The sequence below is a fragment of the Ochotona curzoniae genome, unplaced genomic scaffold (genome assembly GCF_017591425.1).
Source record: "Ochotona curzoniae isolate NIBS_2020 unplaced genomic scaffold, NIBS_Ocur_1.0 contig_3332, whole genome shotgun sequence".
NCBI classification, from domain to species: domain Eukaryota; kingdom Metazoa; phylum Chordata; class Mammalia; order Lagomorpha; family Ochotonidae; genus Ochotona; species Ochotona curzoniae.
This window is the reverse complement of record NW_024465816.1, coordinates 5,773,101-5,796,225: the sequence shown is the minus strand read 5'-3', so window position 1 is coordinate 5,796,225 and position 23,125 is coordinate 5,773,101. Positions and strand designations below refer to the sequence as shown.

At 45.0% G+C, this 23,125-nt stretch overlaps 1 protein-coding gene across 1 annotated transcript in view; it reads right to left on the bottom strand.

Annotated features, from left to right (window-relative positions):
• Window positions 1-5,975: 5,975 nt before the first annotated feature.
• Window positions 5,976-23,125, bottom strand: part of USP12 (ubiquitin specific peptidase 12) — an 81,795-nt gene continuing 64,645 nt past the window's right edge. The window contains exons 5-9 of the mRNA XM_040979860.1: window positions 21,691-21,767; window positions 21,486-21,569; window positions 10,872-11,069; window positions 7,215-7,293; window positions 5,976-6,231 (exon numbers count right to left, since the gene is read on the bottom strand). Of these exons, the coding sequence (XP_040835794.1) occupies window positions 6,130-6,231; window positions 7,215-7,293; window positions 10,872-11,069; window positions 21,486-21,569; window positions 21,691-21,767 (540 nt within the window). The 3' untranslated portion in view covers window positions 5,976-6,129. The remainder of the gene's footprint in view (window positions 6,232-7,214; window positions 7,294-10,871; window positions 11,070-21,485; window positions 21,570-21,690; window positions 21,768-23,125) is intronic.

Sequence of the window (23,125 nt, the reverse complement as noted above, 5' to 3'; positions counted from 1 at the left end):
TAAAACTTTCCTTTAGAAAAAAAGAGGAAAAATAACTTGAAATAGGCTTAAAAATTATTGAACAGTGCCATAAATCAATATTCTTAAATGCCCATCATTCATAATATCACCAGTCCCTGGGGTCTAGCCATTTCGTCTCTGCAGACAACACCCGTTGCTAACTATTCCACACTTCCGTCTGTGTTCATTATCAACTGTCCCACCAGTTTGATTTCCTCTCAGATGATAAAACTCAAAGGCAAGTCTATGCCTTCAGCTTCACTTAGGACGTCTGGTAAGCGAGCGTGTGAATCCTGATGATAAAAATCTTTGATGTTTTCCAACTCTGCCAAACAGCTGATGAAACGCCTCCTAACTCATTGTCTGAAGCAGGCCTCACCCTGATGCAAGCACACTACAAGAAGCTCACCAAACAATATCCCTGATCAATATTGATAGGAAAATTGCCAATAAAATACTAGCACAACGGAATTCAGCAGCATACTCAAAGGATTACATCCCATAACCAAATGGGATTTACTCTTGGAGTGCCAGAATGATCAAGATGGAAGTCACTACAGCATACCACATATCAAAGAAGGGGGAAAGGTAACCAGTTGATACAGGAGAAGCGTTCTACAGGTTCTAACACCCTTTCTTGATGAAAAACACCCAGCTGTTCTGATCATGAGAGATGGGAGGACAAGAGGAAAATTAATGTAGGGATTAATGTAACTTAAAACTGTAAAACACTGCTGAAAGGACTTAAATACCTAAATACAAGGAAAGACATCCAGTGTTCATGACATGGAAGCTTTAATATGGCTAAAATGACGATAGTGTGATGGAGTTACGACTATGCATGTAGAATCACCCATTGTAATACTAGAGGGGAGATCAATGCAGGGGAGGTAGGGAACGTGAGGGATGGGAAATCCCAGAGCCTACGGAAGCTCCGTCTGCTGGGTTCGGGCTGGCTCAACTCTGGCTGTTATGGCATCTTAGTAAGTGCTTCAGCAGATGGAAGATTGTCTCTCTCCTATTTTGGGGGGGCTGGTGTGATGGCTCAACTAATCCTCCACCTCCAAGTGCAGCATCCCATATGGGCACTGGCTCATGTCCCAGCTAATCCACTTCCCATCCAGCTCCCCGCTTGTGCCCTGGGAAACAGCGGAGGACGGCTCCAGGCCTTGAGCCCCTGCACCTACATGGGCCATCCTCCATTGCTTTCCCAGGGCACAAGCAGGGAGCTGGATGGGAAGTGGAGCAGCCAGGATATGAACCGGCACCCATATGGGATCTCAGTGTACGTAATGGGAAGATTTAGCAGCTAGGCTATCACATCAGAACCTGGATGGAAGATCTCTATGTATCTCTTTTCTATAAAACTGAATAAAAATAAATCTTTAAAACAAACATTTTGTTATAACATTAACTATTGAGGCAGGGAGAAGCTGTAATGCTGGCGCCTTGCTGGTACAAATATACGGCTTTTCCTCAAAAGTTGTGATCCAGCAGTTTCCTAGATGCACTCCCACAAGCATTAAAAACCAGGAGCTCACACAGATACCTACACATCAATGTTCCTGACAGTAATAATCAGAACTGCCAAGAAGAGGGACAAACCTAGATCATAGATGTGGATGACTGGAAGCATCAAATGTGCTCTATAGGCATGATGGAATATTACTCTGCCTTAAAAAGGAAGGGGATTTGGACCTATGTTGCATGCAGTATGGATGAACAACATGACAACAGCCAAAGGCGGCAGACACAAGAGGACAGATATTGCACAGGTCTACCGATATGACAGTAGCCCAACACAGAGCTGGAAAGCAGAACACAGGTGACAGGGGCTTGGGGAGTGGACAGAAAGGGCAGTGACTGCTTTATGGGCACAGAGTTCTGTTTGTGACGACTAAGAGTTCTGAAAATGCGCAGGCTCAGTGCTGATCACAGCAGGTACAGCTGCTCCCCTTCCCACCTAACTTCCTGCCAATACGCCTGTGAAGCAGCGGAGCATGGCCTGGGTGCTTGGGTTCTTTGTCCACCTGGGAAACCAGAAGCTTCCGACTAGTGGCTTTGGTCTGGCACAGCCTCAGCTGTTACGGCCATAAATGGAGTAAGCTCCTGCTTCTCTCTCTGCCACTCTGCCTTCAAGTGAACAAATAAATTCCGAAAAAAAAAAAAAAGTACACTGGTGAAAGGCATAAACATTGAGGACATCTTTCATGTCACTTAACTGGACACTGACAATGGTAGGAAGTCTTTGTATAATGGAAGCCAAGGCTAAGCTGCCTGGGCACTGCAGTTGTACCTACTTGAACCCTGCCTCGCATCCCCACACCGAGGGCCTCCAGGGCGACGACGTGACTGCTGACACACTATCTCTGCCACACACGTGGCAAGGACTGGGGCTAAAGAAAGCAAAGTGCCAAGCACAGGCTGCCACTGTGGCTCTTCTGGCTCTTCTGGCTCTTCCAGCTGCTCTGTGGAGCAGAGCAATAGTGAAGATCGCATGTCTGACTGACAGGCAGCAGGAAAACCCCTCGTGTTCACAGGTACAGCCAGAGGTGGCCACAGGGCTGCAGGGACAGGGTAAGGGTACGCTAGGTTTCCTCAACTCCAAGATCAGGAACAAGTGTGTGGCACACAAGCTGACAAAGCCCCACCGTGGCTTGCCGGGGACAGTGCGTGCACCTGCTCCAGGGCTGTTCTGAGAACTCTATGCAAGGGTGCTTGCTCAGCAGGGCTCCAGAGAAAGACAGCATCTCTCCACAGCAGAACCCAGAGCTCAGGGCTGAAGACAAGTCATCCGCCGGGAGCATCAACGGAGGCTGGCACCTCATGGCACTCAGCAGCCCCGCCGCCTCCTGCGCATGTCGACCTCACACACACGAAGCAGTCTGTACAGGAGCAGCGATTACCCCGGAAGGGCAGGGAAACAGCCACCTCGAAGTGTCTTACTCTGTAAGATTCTAAATTTCAAAATCAAAATGCACAATTTTCAAAGGACACGATATTATGTTAAGACAAATGCAAGTGAGGCTCTTTCCACATAGGCACGCTCCTTTCCATACGTGCCTCTCGACAAACGGAGCAAAGAAAGGCACATAATTTCCCCAAAGTGGATATTTCTACTTTGCAAATCTGGCTTAGAGGGATGAGCAAAGATCACACTTAAAAACCCACGAGCACAAATAAACCGACTTTAATAGATATTATTTTGTATTTATATAGCGCCTTCTTCAAGAACCTTAAATGCTTTAGACATTATCTGTAATGAATCCCCACAACAACCCTGTGAGGTAGGTATTACTCCCGTTGCACAGGACAGGGAGACTGAAGCACAGAGAGGTTAGGTGACTTGCCCAAGGTCACACGGTTCCATTCACTGCAGAGCCAGGACCCGAGAGTCTCGGCCTCCCAGCTCCTAGCCCGACACCTCAGGAGAGAATCTTGGAGGAAGAGAGTAGTATGTTATGGAAAATGAGGTCTTCCTACTGCTACCACGGCAACGAAAGGAAAACAAACCCTGTACTGATGGTGAGAACCACAGGCCCCGTGGGGCACACCTCCCTCAGCATGGTGGCCGCAGCCTCCTGCTTCTAGTCTTGGGTCATCCTCTCAAAGCCAGGCTTCCGAGACCCATGCCCTGTGGCTTATAAGCAGAACTTGATTTATTCACTTTTTGTTTTGATGACTTATGGGAATTCTCATTCCAGTACATCAACAGGGGCCGGTCATCATCCCCACAGACACATACAAGGCTACAGAGCAACCGAGCCGCCACCTGCCCTCACACTGATCACGCGGGATCAGCCCTCCTCCCTCACCGTGCCTGTACTGTTTGCCCCGATCCTAACCCTACACATGTTAGAAGTATAACGAGTTTCTGATGAGCTTCAAAATGGTGTACTTGGACCCGGGGTATGAAGCACCGTCAGCCCGTGGCCTCTCCCCTTGGGTCAGACTACCAGCTACAGTGTGGATGTGAACAAAGGACGTGGACTACCATGGAACGTGGTATGAAAGCAAGAACTTGCGTTAGTAGGAAATTTCACTTGGCTTTTACTGCATATTTCTTCTTAATGCAAAAAAATGCAAATACAAACGCAGCATGGCATTTCGGCGCTGTGTCTCTGTGCAAATGACTTCATCTATCTTTCCCATGTGTGCTGTGGCCCGGCTGCAATCACCACGGACTCCACTCCACTCTGTCAACTGCACAGAAAGTTGCAGAGGCAAAGCTGGACGAGGCCCTCAATGTGTCCCCTCCACGACCCCTGCTGCTCTCACTGTCCCGTCCCTACGCTCTTGGTTGTGACTCTCTGTGTGACGCTGGCAGATCAGGCAAGTTATACATAATTTGTATAAAACAACTCCAGCCAGGGTGAGGCTTTAGAAATTGCATCTTAAAAAGCAACCTGTCAAAGTAACTAAATACTATGATTTTCTCCCAGCACATCTGCTTAAGCAGCCCAATTAGCTAAGTGACCCTGTTAAAGATTTGTTTACAGAACGAATAGGTGAAGTCATTTCCTGAGCTAAAAGATACAGATAATAAGTGTTAATAATAGCAGCACAAAAAACATTCTTTTTCATTGTTTTTTCCATAGTCAACAGTTTTAGTAAAATAACATTAGAAAATTACAGAATTTTAAAAAAAGTACTGCTCAAAAAGAGTTTGATAAGAATATCCAAGGCCTGATTGCTATTATGTTGAATCGTTTTCAATTATTTTCTGCAAGTTACATTCAGCTACTGTCAGACAACTTACTGATGCATGGAAAAATGTCAATTGCCAACAGTTTACATACATGTTACACCACATAGATTACTTTTTTAAAACCCCCAGTAGAATGAAGTCTTAACACCAATTTTCATTTCTGAACACATTTCCAGTAAGATTTCATGAAGGCAGAGTCGCGGGTCAGGGAGGGGAGGAGAGGTTTTACTGATGAATTTCATTAACATGTGATCTTTTAGCTGGTTATCCACACTCCGAGGGTTATGACAAATGAAAGCATCCCTCCTTTCCAGGGTAAAAAAAAAAAAAATTACATTAGAAAATAACCTAGCTGTCATGGCATGAATTTTCCAAGCAAGGTCTCAGCCTGAAACATTAAAATATTTCAGGATGCTAATGATCAGTGTACCACCACTGCACTGGGGTTTCTTGGGTCATTCCAACAACTATAGGGAATTGTGTTTTTTTTTTTTTAATTTTACTGAAATTAAAGCTGAATAAAATAACTGACACATAAACTATAATATTAAAAAAAAATAGTTAGCCAGAGATATCAGTTCCTCCTGGAAAATAATATTTACTGCCTCTCACTGTACAGGTTTCAGATACAATGTAATATTCAGCTTAGAAACAGAAACAAACAAAGGATTACTTAAACTGACAAAAACTAATAAAATTATGCTCAGATTTACTGACAGAATCATGGGCACTTCGTACAATACTTAGACTCTACCAGTTTTAAGTAAAATAAATAAGGAAAAATTATAATTACAAAGCCAGTCTTTCCCCTTGGGGAAACAAAAAGCCACTTTTGACCAATTGTTCCCTACATATACATATACTGTATATTATTATAAGCTTCTTCAGAGAAGCAAAACATATTTGTCTTCCTGACACTGGATTCTAGTATCTGTTAGGCTTGTACACCAGGAAGGCAACTGCAAGTGTTGGGCCCAAAAGTACTTCCGGTTCAGGTTTGAAAAGACACAGGCCAATCTATGCAGTGTGCTCCACGTCACTTCCTTCAACTAACACACAACCCAGCACGGATCCCCATTCTTTCTGCCGCACCCCCAAGGACGCCAAACCATTACTGATGCAATTAACAAAGAGAAAATGCGCGTCGATAACTGGAAGGCTGTTTTACGAGAGGAGCTGGTATCTCTGATTTCACTTCCTGGTCGGATGAACTGCACGGACAGCATGATACCTGAGCAAAGAAATCAACTACCATGATAGGAAGGGCTTGTGAATCCAGTCTTTGCTTTATTCGTGTGCAAAGTGTGCTACTGCCCCCTGAGCTTCCTGCATTTCTCTTTTCTTGAAAAATCAGTGCTTGATCCTTTCCGACACAACCAGAGAAGAAATGAGGCAGAAGTGTCTCTTCGTCACGGCTTCCCTCAGTCCCGGGACTGGTAGAAAAGGATGTAACCAGACTCAGAGTTCTTGGAAATATCTGATGTCAACCCGTAGAATTCTTCAATAGCTTGTGCATCTATTTTCTGGGAGGCAAAAGATACACATTAGTCCATCAGTGAGCTCTCGACAAGCAGGACAGCTTACATGGAAAAGAGGGACAAGAGTCAGGATCGGTGACGTTGGGCGTGAGGAGCGCTCTCGCACAGGCCTGGGCCGCGTGCAGTGGTACAGACCTGCACAGTGCTCAGCAGCACCTTCCAAAGCTAAGCAATTCCACTCCCAGGATAGGCTCAACTATGGGAAACTGCCACCTGTCGGCCTTTTGGCCATTTTCAAACGTCCAAGCTGTGTCAAAGGGCGATTGAGGTAATTTTATTTATAATAATCAACAATTGGCACAGATGCAAAATTCTAACTTGGCATAGCCATATAGCAAATGTCATCAAGCAATAAAAAAGATGTACTGCAAGCAATTAGAATGAACTTCATAAATATGCTAACGAATGAAAAAAAAATGTCACATTTGATGAGCTTGTTTATGTTCAAGGATAGGCAAAAATAATTACAGTGATGACAGCCCAGGGCTCTCGGGAGGTGGATGGGAAAAGAGGGCAGAAGAGCTGGGGGTACAGGCCAGGGGAGGAATGAGAGCCTAGAGCAGGAATGGAGGCGTCCCAGCCACTGACCTGGGTGCCGCTCAGCAGTGGGGATGGGGGTGGACAGGAAGGGCAGGTGTTCATACATGCAAAAATAACATTTGGCCACTTTATCCATTGTGTGTTACAAGCTCACTTGTGGGTTTTTAAACTAATACATTCAAAAAACGAAAAGAAAAAAGAAAACTAGCTCTATTGTCGAAAGTTTTCTGTTGTTCATTTCAGATGTACAAAAGTTACTTTGGCCAACGGGAGGCCCTGACCTCAAGAAACTTAAAAAAAACTAGGAATTAAGACTACAATCCACAGACCTGGGCATCTGCCTAACATTCATCAATAAGCTAGATATAAATGAGAAACTTTGAGAAAACTAACGCAATTACAGAAACAGAAAGAAAGTAACTACTTACTTCTACAATGTCGTCATCGAACAACAACCAGAAATCATGACTCTTGACTATTGCAATATAATGGCCTCGATTGGGACCACTAAAACAAAGCAGAACAAGATAAAGACGAGTTAACAACACACATGGTTTCCTAATGCTATTTTTCATGCTCACGCACGAACTATTAAATGCTATAGAGAAAATGAAAGATGAAATGCTTCTAATCTCTTCTTCCCTTCAAAATAAAGCTGCACTAATCCGAAATAGCAGTCAAGTTTAAAATGAAATAATTAGCACACTACTTTGAGAGATACAACCAATGTTTGACTTAAAGATTTATCTTTATTGCAAAGGCCAATTTACAGAGAGGAGAGACATAGAAAAGATCTTCCATCTGCTGGTCATTCTCCAAATGCTTGCCTTGGTCAGAACCGAACCCATCCAGGAGCCGGGATCTTCTTCCGGGTCTCCCACACAAGTGCAGGGTCCCAAGGCTTAGAAACACCCTCAACTGCTTTCCCAGGCCACAAGCAGGGACTGGCTGGGAAGTGGAGCAGCCAGGACATGAACCAGTGCCCATATGGGATGTCGTGCTATAAGGTGGAGGATTAGCCAACGGAGCCATGGCACCCACCCCACAATGCTTTACCTATACGGAGCTAGGCTATCAAAATTCGGTAGTCTTTTTTATTAGCATTCAAATTATTTTTTGAGATTTTTCAAATTTGCTTCTGTGAAAAATTAAAGTGCATTTTTCTAGTGTGTTAAGAAAGAGGAGTTTCACAGGAGAAGACACTGAACAAAATTACGAAATAATGTACACTGAACTATTTCTCAGCCTGCCTCCCTTACAAAGTGTTGTCCCCAGGCCCTCCTCCCCCGCCCCAGGAAAGCTTGTGCAATGTGATGCTTGAAAACAGCACAGCGCGTGAACACACTGGTCTGGAACCAGGCTTGGCTTTCACCCTCCCTCAGTCTCTCTCACCATCACAAACCTCGACTGAAAGCTCTGGACATACATGAATAACTAAGGGCTGTTTTTTCTCTAAGAGTTGTTTACACAAGGATACAGCAAAGATATTGAACCTCTGCCACTTTGAATGTGATAATAAAAGCTAATGTATATATTTTTGTTGATTCCATAATAGGACAAAATATGAAATAACTTCCAACACAAATAATTCTTTATGATAAGTGCTATTTTAAAGACAGGTACTGGGCCCAGGACAGTGGCCTAGCAGCTAAAGTCCTTGCCTTGAACATGCCGGGATCCCAAATGGGCACCGGTTCTAATCCCGACAGCCCCGCTTCCCATCCAGCCCCCTGCCTGTGGCCTTGGAAAGCAGTCGAGGACAGTCCAGAGCCATGGGACCCTGCACCCACGTGGGAGACCTGGAGGAAAGTCCTGGATCCTGGCTTCGGACTGGCACAGCACCAGCCATTGTGGTCACTTGGGGAGTGAATCACTGGACGGAAGATCTTTATGTCTCTCCTCCTCTCTGTACATCTGACTTTGCAATAAAAATAAACTAAAAAAAAAAAAACAAACAAATAAAGGCAGGTACCAGATATCAGAATAAAGCCCCTTTCTAAAATGGCTCATAGTTTTCTGATCCGATCCTACAGGTGAGATGAACATCTTAGAGTGACACAAGAGGACTTTTTCACTTCAGAGGGCAGTGACACCTCTGTTGTTAACAAGGCATCATTACTGGGTTAGTAAGTCCATTCTCTCAAGGTTTGAAGGGCTGAGCTAAAGGGTCTTCTTGAAGAGAAGAGGGTAGGAAGGGAAGAGAAGTCACAGGAAGTATGAGGAATAGAGCAAAGCATGGCGAGAAGGAAGGTAGAGAGAGAGGGCTGAGACCTGGGAGGGGGCAAGACGAAACAAATGGAGCAGCTCTATCCTGTGGCAAAGGGCCAGACAGAAACACAGTAGACAGAAGTGAACTTGATAAAGTAATGCAAAGAGAGATGACAGGCTGTGGCCATCTAAGGAAGCCGACTCACCTTCTGAACCCTAAACATGCTCCAGTGAGTCCACTCCCAAACGTGTGCATACTGCTGTGTGAAGTGACTGGGGGCTTACTTTGTGGGGAGGACACACTGGACCAGTCTGCTGTACATACGGTCAGGCGCAGGAACCATGGCTGGGGGCAGGCCTGCTGGGGGTGACTGGGGGCCACTCTGACCATGCCACAGTTCCCAGTGGTGTATATGAGGGCCGGATATGTGGTGGGCAGTTGGGCTGGGCTGCCGCATCTGTTGATTTGCGTAAGAGATGGGGCTGGAAACAGAACTGACCCAACAACTGCAACCACCAGTGTGTGTGTGTGCAGGCTGATGTGAAGGACGGGACTGAGCCAGACCCCATACTGGTTGGCACACACAAGAGTTAGTTCTGGGGTCACCTCTGGTGAGGTTTTTTGGGGACACTCCTCAAAAAGACCCTGGACTCAGAACTCCAACCACGGGGAAAATTGTAGGATCTGTGCGTGTCAGAACTCTGCCTCCTCCGTTGTTGAAGAAGGTGCAGCAGACGGTACGCCCCGGTGCACATGGGGGGCAGTTCGCTGGGGCCTGCAGAGGACATCTAGTACCATAGCAGAGGATGTAGGGCAGGTGCTTCACTATGGAGCAGAAGGTCTGACACAGGCTTACAGGGTAACACTTAGACTCAGCAAACATGTTGCTATAAATTTCCTATTTGCCAGGCTTTGGGATGCAGAACAAGCATGTTCTCGCGGCATATGAAACATATCTGCAAATAAATCTGATACAATTTAAAAATGGGAAAATATTTTAAAATACTGTCTTAAGAACAACTGATTTGCTATTTAAATGACACTTGCTCTTATAAGGAAAACACATAAAAACTGACCAACACATACAAAGCAGGGACTGAGGGTGAGCAAGCCGCACCAAGCCTGTGTGTGAAGGCAGAGGCAGCCCTAGGCGGTGAGGTCACAGTGGTACTGCTGTCGAGGAGTAGTACGGTAAAGGGATTCACATCTCCCACTCAATGCCAACAATACAGTAAAATACTTAACATTATATGATTATTTTAAGCTGATGCTTGCCCAGGAAATGACACATGAAGTCACACTGCCCAACACGGCAACAATTTGAGAATGTTCTGAGTTACTTTCTCCATTAAGATCAACACAGGTGTTCATGCAGAGAAGCCACGCAGAGCGTGTGAGGAGGGTGAGGAGGAGATAGCACGTTACACCGGGTCAACGGGAAACAGACACAGCAGCTGAGTCAGAAAGCTGATCCCTGAAGCGTTGGTCTAAACGTGCTCATAATAATCAGTAACAAATACATGAAGCTAATTTCAGAAATGACTGATTGGGCATAAAATCATAAAATCCATCTAAGCATCATTTTTTCCCACTATCCCCTCCCCCACACACAAAGGAAAGGAAAAGCAGCAGACCTGAAAGTTCTAGAAACTCGAATCTAGTACTCAGAGTCACATTTAAACAAGGTAAGTACAAATCGAGGCAGTCATACTTTAATATGTAACACTTGAAGGAAGCAATGATATAAAGTGAAAAATCAGGAATGAAAAGCTTTCTTTCCTAAAAGTTTGCCATGTGAATCATCAGTAAACACCCCTGGCGTGTGCACTGGCCCCGTGAACCCAGGAACCACAGCAGGTCCCAAGGTCACACGTACCTGCCACAGTGAACCACAACAGCGACAAGGTCGTACATCCTGTCAGGATTGGTTGCATCGCCCGACGTGTTGAACAGACGAAGTTCTAAAGGAAAAACTACCCGATAAGAAAGTTTGGTGTATCGATGAAGTTGATCCATATACTTAAATCTCTTTAGGTGTAGGGCTAAAATCATGGGCAGTTTTTTAACTTTCATCCTACGAAAAAAAAAAAAAAAAGACCAAAAAAAGTCACCAGAGGCACGGCACATCTCTACACTGTGTTCTAAAAAAGAAATACCACATTTTAGGAAATATATCTCATAATCACCACTTTTAATAACCCAACACTGTTTACTTTTACATATTTCCACCAATTATTACTTTTGTTTGAGAAGGAGGGAGGTAGAAAGGGAGGAAGGAGAGAAGAAGGGAGAAGAGGGACAGCAGGTGAGCGGACGACAGACAGAATACATAGGAATGGACTCATCCACTGGCTCTCCCCACGTTCCCAATAGCCGAGGCTGGGCCAGCCCAGAGCCAGGAGCCGAGAACTCAGTCGGCGTCTTCAATGTCGGTGTCAGACACCCAAGTGTTACCTTAGGACACGCACATTAGCAGGATGCCGGAATCAGGAGTGAAGCTGGGACCTGAACTCGGGTAATTCTGAAGTGGGTTGTGGGCACCCAAATGGCATCTTTCAATGTTTTAAAAGTCAACTTTTTAAAAGAATTACTATTTGAAAGGCAGAGATAAAGAGAAAGAGCTCTTCCAAACCAATGGTTTACTTTCCAAATGCCAGCGACAGACAGAGCTAGCCTAGGCAGAAACTGGAAGCCAGGAATTCAAATTGGATCTGCCTTGGGTAAGAGTCCCAACAACTTGAACCATCACCTGCTGCCTCCTGGGGAGCTTACAGAAGGAGGAAGTTGGACCCAGGCCTGGGACCTAGTCACTCTACTGTGACATGCAGGCATCCCAAGCAGTGCCATAAATCACTGACACACCTGATCAAGCAACCCGGTAACCACAGGGGGGCGGGCAGTCTACCCTTCCAAGTAATTTTTACATGGGTAAAATCAACATTGTGAATATCATTAGACCAACCAAACCCATCACTCAGTGTGACACAGCATTCAGTATTCTCAGAAAAAGGTATTAGTTCTTCATTAAAAATCTTAACTTTTCTCACACAGATCCTTCCTGCCAAGGTTAAATGCATGGGAGGTTAAGTGGTGGCAGAGGAAACAATGGGTTCCATGAAATTGCTAATGCCTGTAGATGTGAGTGTAGACTGAAATCCACTTTTCTATAAACCTATATATCAACCTATGTAATGCAGACAACAGGAAACTGAAACAAGATCATTAAAGGCCACTCAATTAAGGATGTTCATCAGAGAGAAGAAATAACAGCCTGGGGGCGGCTACTCTGTCCTAGCAGGTAGACTCCCAACTGATACCTGTTCAGTGGTTAAAATCTGACAGGGAAATAATGATAATGATACCTTCTCCTCTCCCCCAAAGAAAGAACTAACCCTGGCTATATATATCCTAGAAAGAGGATGGAATGAGCTGGAAGTTACGGAGTTATGGATTTCCCTGTGGGGCACAGGCTCCCCTGCATATTACCCAGAAGTGCCGCCGCCCCCGGGAGTGCCCCTGAACTTTTATTCCTCCTAAAACAAAGTCTCACCTTCCCTTACGGCTCAGTGCAAATGCACCACCCTCCTAAGCCCTCAGCCAGCACTTGATAGGCTCCTTGCAGGGTGCTGAGCTTCTGCCACAGGACAGTGCCGAGGTGACCACGTGACCATGGCTCTTCTATACGCTGAAGTCTAGCAGGCAGTGACCCCTTTGTTTTTGCTGCTCCACCAACCTGCAGTAATACCTGGCACATGGAAGGTATCTACCACAGGCAGCAGAACTGATTTTCACATGGTTTTAGTGAAACAAAAACACTTCCCTGAATACAACAATAAGGTGTACTAAGATACTGCCACTAATAAAGTGAAAACGAAAGTCACTTTGCATCCTGATGCAAAGCCTGCAGTCCATAGATTGGAGATGCGGTGGGCAGCTTACTCCTGCGGAAATGTTCACAGTGCAGTTAGCCTGGCCTATGAGAAAGAGGAACCAGAGGAAGGCATAGAGCCATTTCTGGAGAGCAATTCAGCAACGTGAGTGAAGAACCACTGTGCCTTTGCCTCAGTAATCCCATTTCTACAAATCCACGTTAAATGCACCATCTCAGAGACAGCATTTTTGAGAAAATTTACTTCTAAAGCTATATTACACTGCTTAAAAAATCCTAACTATCCAACAACAGAAAAATGTTGAGATGAATCACAAATACAAAGATGAAAAAACTATGAAAACTTCAAATAATGCTGATGAAAGTTTCTACGGGGCATTGTGAAATTCTCATGTTAAAAAAGTCAAGGGGCCTGCATGATAGCTCAATTGGCTAATCCTCCACCTGCAAGCACCAGGATCCCATATGGGCGTCTCACGTCCCAGCTGCTCCACTTCCCATCCATTTACCTGCTTGGGGCCTGGGAGAGCAGTAGAGGATGGCTCAAAGCCTTAGAATCCTGCACCTGCATGGGACACTGAGAAGAAAATCCTGGCTCCTGGCTTTGAATCAGCCCAGCTGCAGCTGTTGTGGCCATTTAGGGAGTAAACCAGCAAATGGAAGATCTTTCTTTCCTTCTCTCTGTACATCTGCCCACCTGATAAATAATTAAAAAAAAAAAAAAAAGGCAGTCGGGCCAGCACAATGATGCAATGGGTTAAGCTGGTACCCAGATCCCAGGTAGTGGTCTGGGAAAGCAGTGGAAGACAGGCCAAGGGTCTGGGCCTCTGCCGTCCAACATGGGAGACCTCGATGGAGTTCCAGGCCCCTGGCTTCAGCAAAGGCCACATCTAGCTGTTAAGAACGTTCGAGGAATCAAACAGCGAATTAAAGATCTCTTTCTTTGTCTCACCCTCTCAAATAAATAAATTTTCTAAGAATAAAGCTATTATTTATATATTTAATAATTCAACTTTACTGAACACCAGATTTTCTTTTTTTTTTTAAAGATTTATTTTATTTTTATTGGAAAGGCGGGTAGACAGAGAGGAAGATCTTTCGTCCGATAATTCACTCCCCAAGTGAGCGCAAGGGGCCGATGCTATGCCTATCCGAAGCCAGGAGCCTCTTCCGGGTCTCCCACGCAGGTGCAGGGTCCCAAAGCTTTGGGCTGTCCTCGACTGTTTTCCTGGGTCACAGGCAGGGAGCTGGAAGGGAAGCGGGGCTGCCGGGATAGAACCGGCGCACATATGGGATCCCGGGCGTGCAAAGCGAGGCCCTTAACCACTGAGCCATCGTGCCGGGCCCATGAACACCAGATTTTCAACTAAGCCCATGCAGAATTACTAACATGAAATTTTTACAGAATAGCAAAGTATATTTTGAAAATTCTCACTGAAAATGCAGGTGCAGAAGACAAACTTCTGGCACTAGTCAAAAAGCATCAGTGTAACTGTTATGGTTTAGAAGAACAGAGAGAATAAAGTTGGTCTCAGAATTAGGAAAACTGTACTTTTAGAAATTAAGCATGAGCAGAGGTCAGCCTCAGGAGCAGCCGTGTGTGTGTGTGTGTGTGTGTGTGTGTGTGCCCAGAGAGCAAAGATTTAAATGGTAGCGTATAAAGTACATTTGATTAGACAACACACAAAGCAGAGTTTTCGGAGGCAAATCATTGGCCCACCACAAAACCCAAGCGCCGATGGGGATGAATACAAGCTTATCAAGACACAAGTTGATGTAAAGCCATATTTTAAAGTTGATGAGAGTCTTGCTTCCAAAGTTGTCCTCATACTGAAATCATTCAGGAAAAGAGCAATCTGCTAGGATATACATGTAAGTGAGATTTCTTATGTAGATTTTGCAGAAGAATGAAAAAAGAAGTTTTTGTCCAAAATATCAATGATATCAATATACCAAAGGATACAAAAACGTTGGCCTTCCTTGAAGAGAGGTTACATTAGGGAGCTCCTGGTCACACTATCATTATTTTAACAAATAACAATTTGTCTTCAAGTAAACTATTTTTTAAAAATCGAGAACAGCTAGAGTGTAGGAGAGCTGACCTTCAGCAGACTCAGAAAACTTGAACTATGAATTTCAGCTCAGCTTTATCTCAACCATGGAAAGGCAGCTGGTCTTTTATACCCCCCTCAGCACTTGTGAGTCACTAGGCAAGGACTGCAGTGGCTCTTAAGAAACTCCCAGAAACGTCTTTCTCCAGTGGCCACAGCGGAGTCCTACATGGAGCCGGCAGGTATTGGTATCTGAACTTAAATACTGCAGAGCACACTGGGGCAGAAGGAACACCACCTCTGGTGGCACCGCCCCTACCAGGAGCACCAGCCACTCAGCAGTCACAAAGGATGCCACCATGACAGAACCAAAGTGGTGTCTGTCCTTTTCCCCAAAGAACTGCCAGAAACTGCAGGCCATGCAAGGAGGTCCATAGATAAAGTCTGGGCACTGATTTGCAAGCTTGGCCACAGCTGAACCTAACACCCCAGTCACAAGCACTGAACAACCTGCTCCTAACATCCTGTTAGAACAGACACGTGGCAAAGGGACAGACATACAACTCTCTAAGGACTGAATTTCATACTCCTTTAAACTGACATTCATAAGGCACATTACCGTGGGAGCCAGCTGCAAGGAGGACACTAGACGCTTCAGAGAGATGTAAGCAAAGGGAGACCATTTAGACAGCAGTCCCTCACCTCCACCATGTGCTGCAAGTGAAAGACAGGTGACAGCTACTCATGGGGCCCAAAGAAGGTGGTGCCAAGCAGTCTCTGAGGAGCAGGCCAAGGAGCAGGAAGCTGTCAACGGGTCAACAGAAGAAAGGGCTTAACTAACCAGAAATGCCACTCGGTCAGAACACTTAGGGTGTGTGTGCATGGGTGGCTGCAAGTGCTGACTATTGGCAAGCTCCTATGGCTGCCACAACACCACAGTTACCACTGGCAGGAACCGGCTCCGTGGGAGTAAGATATGGATCCAGTTCTGAAACTGGAGTAAAAGGCAAGGCGTTGACGGCAGGTACCAGCAGGTTCGGAATCACTCCATGTAGGGCAGCTCCTCCCACTGGAACATGTAGCCATGTGACATGACACTGAGTCATTTAGCACTGCATGGGACTCCTTCAATACCTGAAGATGGGACTGGGCCCTGGAGTGGGCTCAGGAGCATGCAGAACGAAGGAGAGTCAAGAGAAGCGACAGGGAGGAGGAGATGAAGGCAGGAAACTCAGCTCCAGTCAACAGACTTCAGAGACGGCCGTCGGCACACACTCATCACAGCTCTCCCAGGCCTCACTCTGCTTCCACCTGCAGTCTTAACCCTCCCGGAGGCTGGCACATCCCCCTGCACCAAGTTCTATCCTCCCTGAACTCCAGTGGACACAACTCGGCAGGCCTGCCTGTACAAGGCATCGACGTGTGAGCAAACTACTGGAAAGGCTGAATGTAAAACAGTGAACTGCTTCGTGTGTGTGTGTGTGTGTGTGTGTGTGTGTGTGTGTGTGTGTGTGTGTGTCCACTCTCCAGGAAAAGAAATGAGCAAAACCCCAACGACAAGTGCTGGAAGGAATGTGAAACGGTACATGGTCGAGTTGCTATGGAAACCAATGTGGGTTCCCTGAAAAATTACTAATAAAATCATTAAGTGATCTAGCATTCCTCCTTCTTGGTGTATGTGCCGAGGAATTAAATACAGGACGTTGAAGAGGTATTTGTGCCTGTATATTCACTGCAGCATTATTCACAACAGCTGAGCTGTGGAAGCCGCCTCAAACGTTCCTCAGTGGACTGAACATACAAGCAACTGCTATCGGATGCTGGTATCATACATGACCGTCGTAATTTGTGTCACGAGGCTGGTTCCAACAGTTAGTGCTACAGTGTTTCTTCCTCTTGGGTAACATCTATAGGAATTTCTAACTATAAGATCATGCCATCTGTGAAGAAAGACAAATTTGCTTCTTCCTGTTCAGTTCGAGTGCTTATAACTTCATGTTCTTACCTAATTACTCTGGTTAGTATTTCCAATAATATATTAAATACAAGCAGGAAGATTTGACACACATGCTCCTGTCAGTTTTTCACACGGAATATGAAGCCAGCTGCAGGCTTTTCATAGGTGGATTTTATCACGCTGAGGGAATGTCCTGCTACTTCTGGTTTACTCAAAGGTTTTTATTAGCAGAAGACGCTTTCTCTGCATCCATTGAGATGGTCATGTGGTTTGTGTAACACCCAAAGCTTTCCAGATTGAAACCTGGTATTTGTTTCTATAGGCACAACAATGAGCTGTATTTTCAAGACAAACTTCTGAAACTAGTCACTATGAAATTTTAGAGGCGGTAGGGGCCTAAGAAAAAAAAAGAAACCCCATAAGATTAGAAGACCTGTCTAGTATTCCAAAGGCAAGTTATCAAAAGTGTAGATAACTGTTTAGAAGTTACATTAAATGTATGCTACAAAAAATCCCATAAACAATATCTAAAATGGAGGCACACTATTACACATATAAAAGCGTCCATCAAAACACTATCTAGGAGCTGTGACAAAGTCCAAATTATTGGATTTGGAAGCCTGGCAAATACACCACACATCGACAATACTATCAGGTACTTCTTAAGAATGATGGAGAGCCCAGCACAGTAGCCTAGTGGCTAAAGTCCTCACCCTGCACACACCAGGATCCCATATGGGCATCGGTTCTAGTTCCAGCAGCCCTGCTTCCCATCCAGCTCTGTGCTTGTGGCCTTGAAAAACAGTTGAGGACGGTCCAAAGCCTTGGGACCCTGCACCCATGTGGGAGACCCAGAAGAGGTTCCGGGCTCCTGGCTTTGGATCGGCTCAGCTCCAGCCGCTGCAGCTGCTTAGGGAGAGAATCATTGGACGAAAGATCTTCCTCTCTGTCGCTCCTCCTCTCTTTATATCTGACTTTCCAATAAAAATAAATTAAAAAAAAAAAAAAAGGATGATGGAGGGCCTGGCGTGATGACCTAATGACTAAAGTCCTCTCCTTGGATGTGCTAGGATTCCAAATGGGCACCGGTTCTAATCTCGGCAGCTCCACTTCCCAGCCAGCTCCCTGCCCAAAGTCTTGGGACCCTGCACCCACGTGGGAGACCTGGAGGAAGCTCCTGACTCCTGGCTTCAGAGTGGCTCAGCTCTGGCCATTACAGTCACTTGGGGAGTGAATCAACAGATGGAAGATCTTCCTCTCTGTATAATATCTGACTTTGCCATAAAAATAGACAAGTCTTTAAAAAATTATGAAAAAGTATATTTTCCTTATTAAACACTTCATATCACCTCAGGAATTATATGCAAATACATATATGTAAAACATAAAATCTTGGCTATACACAAAATACGAGCAATGCTCTCATAGGACTTAACTGAAATATACACATTCATACAAGAAGTTCATGGAAATATGCAGAATGAAAAACCAGCACATGTGCAGGAAAACTCCCATAATTCCCTAAGCTTAATTTTCCATGCACTTTCTGAAGTATTCTCATATTCAAAACTTCCAGCTCATTTACAAAGAACATTTATATTTCTCTGTTAAAAAAACAGAAAAGCCAGTATTAAACAATACGTTTCATCCTAAAAGCTCACAAATGTGTAACCCTGATCGTGCATGAAGGGCAGTTTGTGGTCACCACTGGGTCCCCTGGTGCAGCCACGCAGTCGGCTCCTCTGTCCCTCGCTCTCTTCCCTAAACAACCATATTAGGTACTCTGCACGGCATCTTTCAGGATGAGCCCACTACATCCAGCCCTACTGCCTCTGACCACACTCAGCCAGGCTGCTCCATCGTCCTTGCACTGACGGAAGGGAACAGTGAGTAATCTGTTTGGACTCTGTGTGTCCATTACCAAAAAAGCTTCTTTCCTAACAGATGTGTATGTGGTTGAAACCAAAACAAAAATACAGTAATTTATAAACCTCAGCTCTTCCACTTCCCTTTATGGATACTTTAGTTCAAACACAAGATGGAAACACAGCAGACAGATGCATCTACAGGCAAGGGAGGGAGAAGCCCAAGTGAGTGAGGATGAAGAGGGAGGAAGGCAGAGGGAGTAGGACTGACACCTGCAGGTGCACTAACGAAGTAAGAAAAGAGCCTATATGTACTGTCAGAGAAAAAAATTACAACATTAAAGGTGAGACAGCAAAATGAATCCTAAGTACTGCCACTGTGAACTCATGATTTTCGCTGGACAGATAGAGAAATACAAACAGATGTCTGTGCGTGTTTATTTACATATCTATGTGTCATGGTCACTGCAAGGAAAGTACAAAATGAGCCTAGAATGTCTGGTGCCACAAATTTAAAAATGATGACTGGATACATCACACATGGCTATGAACTTGAGGGACTCCTAATGGCTTACCTGGGGCCAATTCTGATCATGAAAAGCTACAATGGTAATAGACGGCAACCCACTGAATATGAGTCCTTAAGTTAACACTGACTTAATCTTACAGAACAAGAAAAAGTTCAATGAATGGTATACTTACAATCTCAAAATACCTTCACACAAAATATCAGCAAATAAAATAATTCTAAATTAAAGTGAGGAAAATCATTGCTCAACATAGGGAACTCTGGGAGACCTAAGATTAACCAAGTGTTCAACAATAACAGCACCAGTACTTTATGCACAGAAAACCCTTAGAAAAGGCTGCTGGAGGCCAGAGTGCTTCACTAGGCATCTGGAACCTTGGATGGGGGTGTCCGTTCCTCAGCAGTAAGGATGGCTGGGGGTCCACTGTGCCTAGCTTACCTGAACAAGCACCAAGGTTTGTACTGAACACTTGCTTTCTTTCTAGGAGTACAGAACGTGGGTGCATGCTAGGGCACAGAGCTCTTACACGACCCGCCTCCCGTAAAAACCCCGGTGTGGTCAGTTTAGTGCTGGAGGAATTCAGTGACATTGTGAAGCTTTCCTCATCGCTGACTGTACTTGGTTTCGTCCCTGCAATAAATCTTAGTGGTGATTACAACTATTTGCTAAGCTGAGTCCCTGTGGGAAATCACCAATTCCAGGGCTGCTCTGGAAGATGTCCTAATGCATGGGCCCAATCAAAGTCACATGCCACTTAGGGATATAACGAGAAAAACAGAACATCACTTCTGTATGATCCCTATCCAAGATAAACAACCCGACTCTAATCGAATCCTATCATAAGAACATGAGACAATGCCAAATAAGGGATATTCTACAAAACCTGTGACTTTCAAGAGAGGCAAAATTACCGAAGTTAGGAAAAGACTGGAACAGCTCAAAATGGGAGAAAACTAGAGAGATAGGAATTACGAAATGCAGTGTGTAATTCTGGACTAGATTATTGTTCTGTAAGGAAATCGCTGAGACATCTGGTGACATCAGAATACACCTAAGACAGCAACAGCACAAAGGTACAAAACATCCACTGAAAAATCCAAAGGTCATGGGGACTCGGGGTCAGTGTTTTGTTTTCCAATAGTCTGGAAAGGATTCTTGCAGTGTAGGGGGCAGCTCACACAGCATCTGAGGTGCTGTATGAAACGTCCATATTGCTCATTGCTCATCAGGGTGCCAGGTAGCAGCTCCCAGCTCTGCTTCCTGCTAACATGCACCCCAACAGGCCGAGTGATGACTCCAGGGCTTGGGTCCCTAATACTCACGTGAGAGACGCTGATGGAGTTCCAGGCCCCCGCCTTTTGCCTGACCCTGCCCTAGCTGTCACAGGCAGAGGGAGCGAACCTATAAATTGAAGCTGTCTTTCAAATAAAATGAAAACTAATTAAAAAAAAAAAACTCCAGTTGAGACGGTTTCAAAATAAAACATGAAATAACAGTGATGATGATCCCAATGTCTCACACAAAACCTGGGCCTTCACGATGTCCTTTGTAGGAAAAGCAGGAACGAAGCACTTTCTACTCCTCTCCAAGTGAAAAGCCCATGGAACCAGGAAGCAGCAAGATCGGTACTGGTTTATTACATGATCACCAGACGCGCAATGGGGACACAGCTTTTGTAACAAAGACATCAAGTAGAATATTACTGGAGTAGCTTTTGTTGTTTTGTTTGTTCGTTTGTTTTGTTTTTTACTTGAAAGGCAGAGTTAAGCAGAGAAAAGGGAGAGAAGTGAGGGGAAACAGAGAAACACCCATGCACTGGTTCAATTCCCAAATGATCCTAACATCCAGAGCTGGGCGAGGCTAAAGCCAGAAGCTGGGAATTCCATTTGTGTCTCCCACGTGGTGGCATGGGCCCAAGGACTTGAGCCACCTTCTGCTTCCCCAGGCTTAGCAGGGACCTGGATTGGAAGCAGAACAGATAGAACTCAAACTAGCACTCCAGCCTGAGATGCCAGCACCATAGGTGGTGGTTTAACCTAGTACACCACAATGCTGGCCCCAGTTACAATAGTTAATCATGAATAGTTACTGAGTGTGAATTTTCATAGAGCCCTTTCAATTAGAAAAGTCCACCATCAACATCTACTAACAAAGGATCACTAAAATAAAAAGAGTAATTTTAAAAACTACTAGCTTACCGTTTGTGTGCTTCCTGCTTGCTGCGACACTCTTCACAGTAATATTTATATTCACTGCATAGGGTTTCCGTGTTGCTAAAACCCCTGTGCAAAATCCAAAATAAAGTTATCCTGACTATGCCCAAAATTCATGAGTTCATTTTAAAATACTCTAAACCACAATAACCTTAAAATTCCACAAAGAAGTAGCTGTATATACACACACCTTAGGCAGTGAGTAATTGATGTGTTTTGTTCCACGTCAACAGAAAGATCTAAAAAATCTTCATCTTTGCTGCTTATCTGTAAAAACAGGGAATTATCTTTGATTTTTTTCAAATATCAGAAAACAATGGCTCCACGCTGGCAGAATGAATTGCTTTCCATTCCAGTGCAAATAATTTTCCCCACAATTTCAAAAGAAAAATGTACTTGACTTGGATGACCCAAAAGGTTACTGAGGAAATAACCCCAGCCTGCGCAGAGGGAGAACACCCAGGCACACATGGAGGGATGCTCCCTGACAGAGCAAGCGTGCCGTGCTATTGCATTTCTTTGTAAAAATCTCAGTGCTACTTTACTGTACAAAATCACCTATGTCAGACACACTGCTTCTGAAAAACACAGCAAGGCTGACTGAGGACACCCAGCAAAAGACGCGATGCTGGTGTGACTGCTAGAGGTCATAATCTAGCTCTTCCCCCAAACATACCAGTTAAGCCCACTTTCATTTATGGGTAAGTCATCTTGTTTCACACAAGGAATAGGGGAGACAAGTTGAGAAGCAAACGTTCCTTATTGTTCCCACCAAGAGCCTGCTTCCTTCCACACAGCAGGAGCTGGACCCCCCGCTCAGGTGCTCCGTGGTGTTCCTGTTCTAGTGCTGCACTGTCACAGGGTATAATGCGGTCTATACAGTACACACGCACACAGGTATGCGGGAACGCGGGCGGGTATGGCACATGTTTTTACTGCTTATACAAGTTCTGAGTGAGATTCTGCTTCTGCTTCATTTCTCCATTAAGCTAACCTTATGCTCTAACTGCCACATGACAGGTCATTCCACGGAACCGTAAAAAGGCACAGTAATTCCACACGACTGCCTGGGCCTTGAACAGCCAGTGAAAAGAAAAACAAGCCAGATCCAAGAGAGGAGAGAGCCCAGGCTGTATGGACAAAAACGCATGGCCAGGTTTGCAGCAAAGCATGGCAGAGATGGCCCGCAGTCAGAGCAGCCAAGAGCTTCTGTGTCAGAGAAAACAGGAGTAAAGATGAAACTGCTGCTTCTAGGACTGTCGTTAGATTTCTCCAAATGAAGTGTTCAGGGCAAGCACTGTGGCATCGGGAATGAGTCTACCACTGTTTGGGACATCAGTATCTCATTACCAGAGCACAGGTTTAGCCCCAGCTTCTGAGCCTGGGCTCCAGTTCATGCACCTGGGGAAGCAGTGGTGATGGCTCAAACCTGAGTCCTTGCTATGCCACGTGGGTGTGACTCGGACGGAGTTCCTGGCCCATGCAGTCACTCAGGCAGGGAACAACAGATGGAAGATCTTTGTCACTCTGCCATTTCAAATAAGTAAGCATTTCTTCTTTTAAGCAAAGTTCTCAGACATTGCGGCTACATTTGAAATGCTCACTTTCATGATAACCGAAAAGCA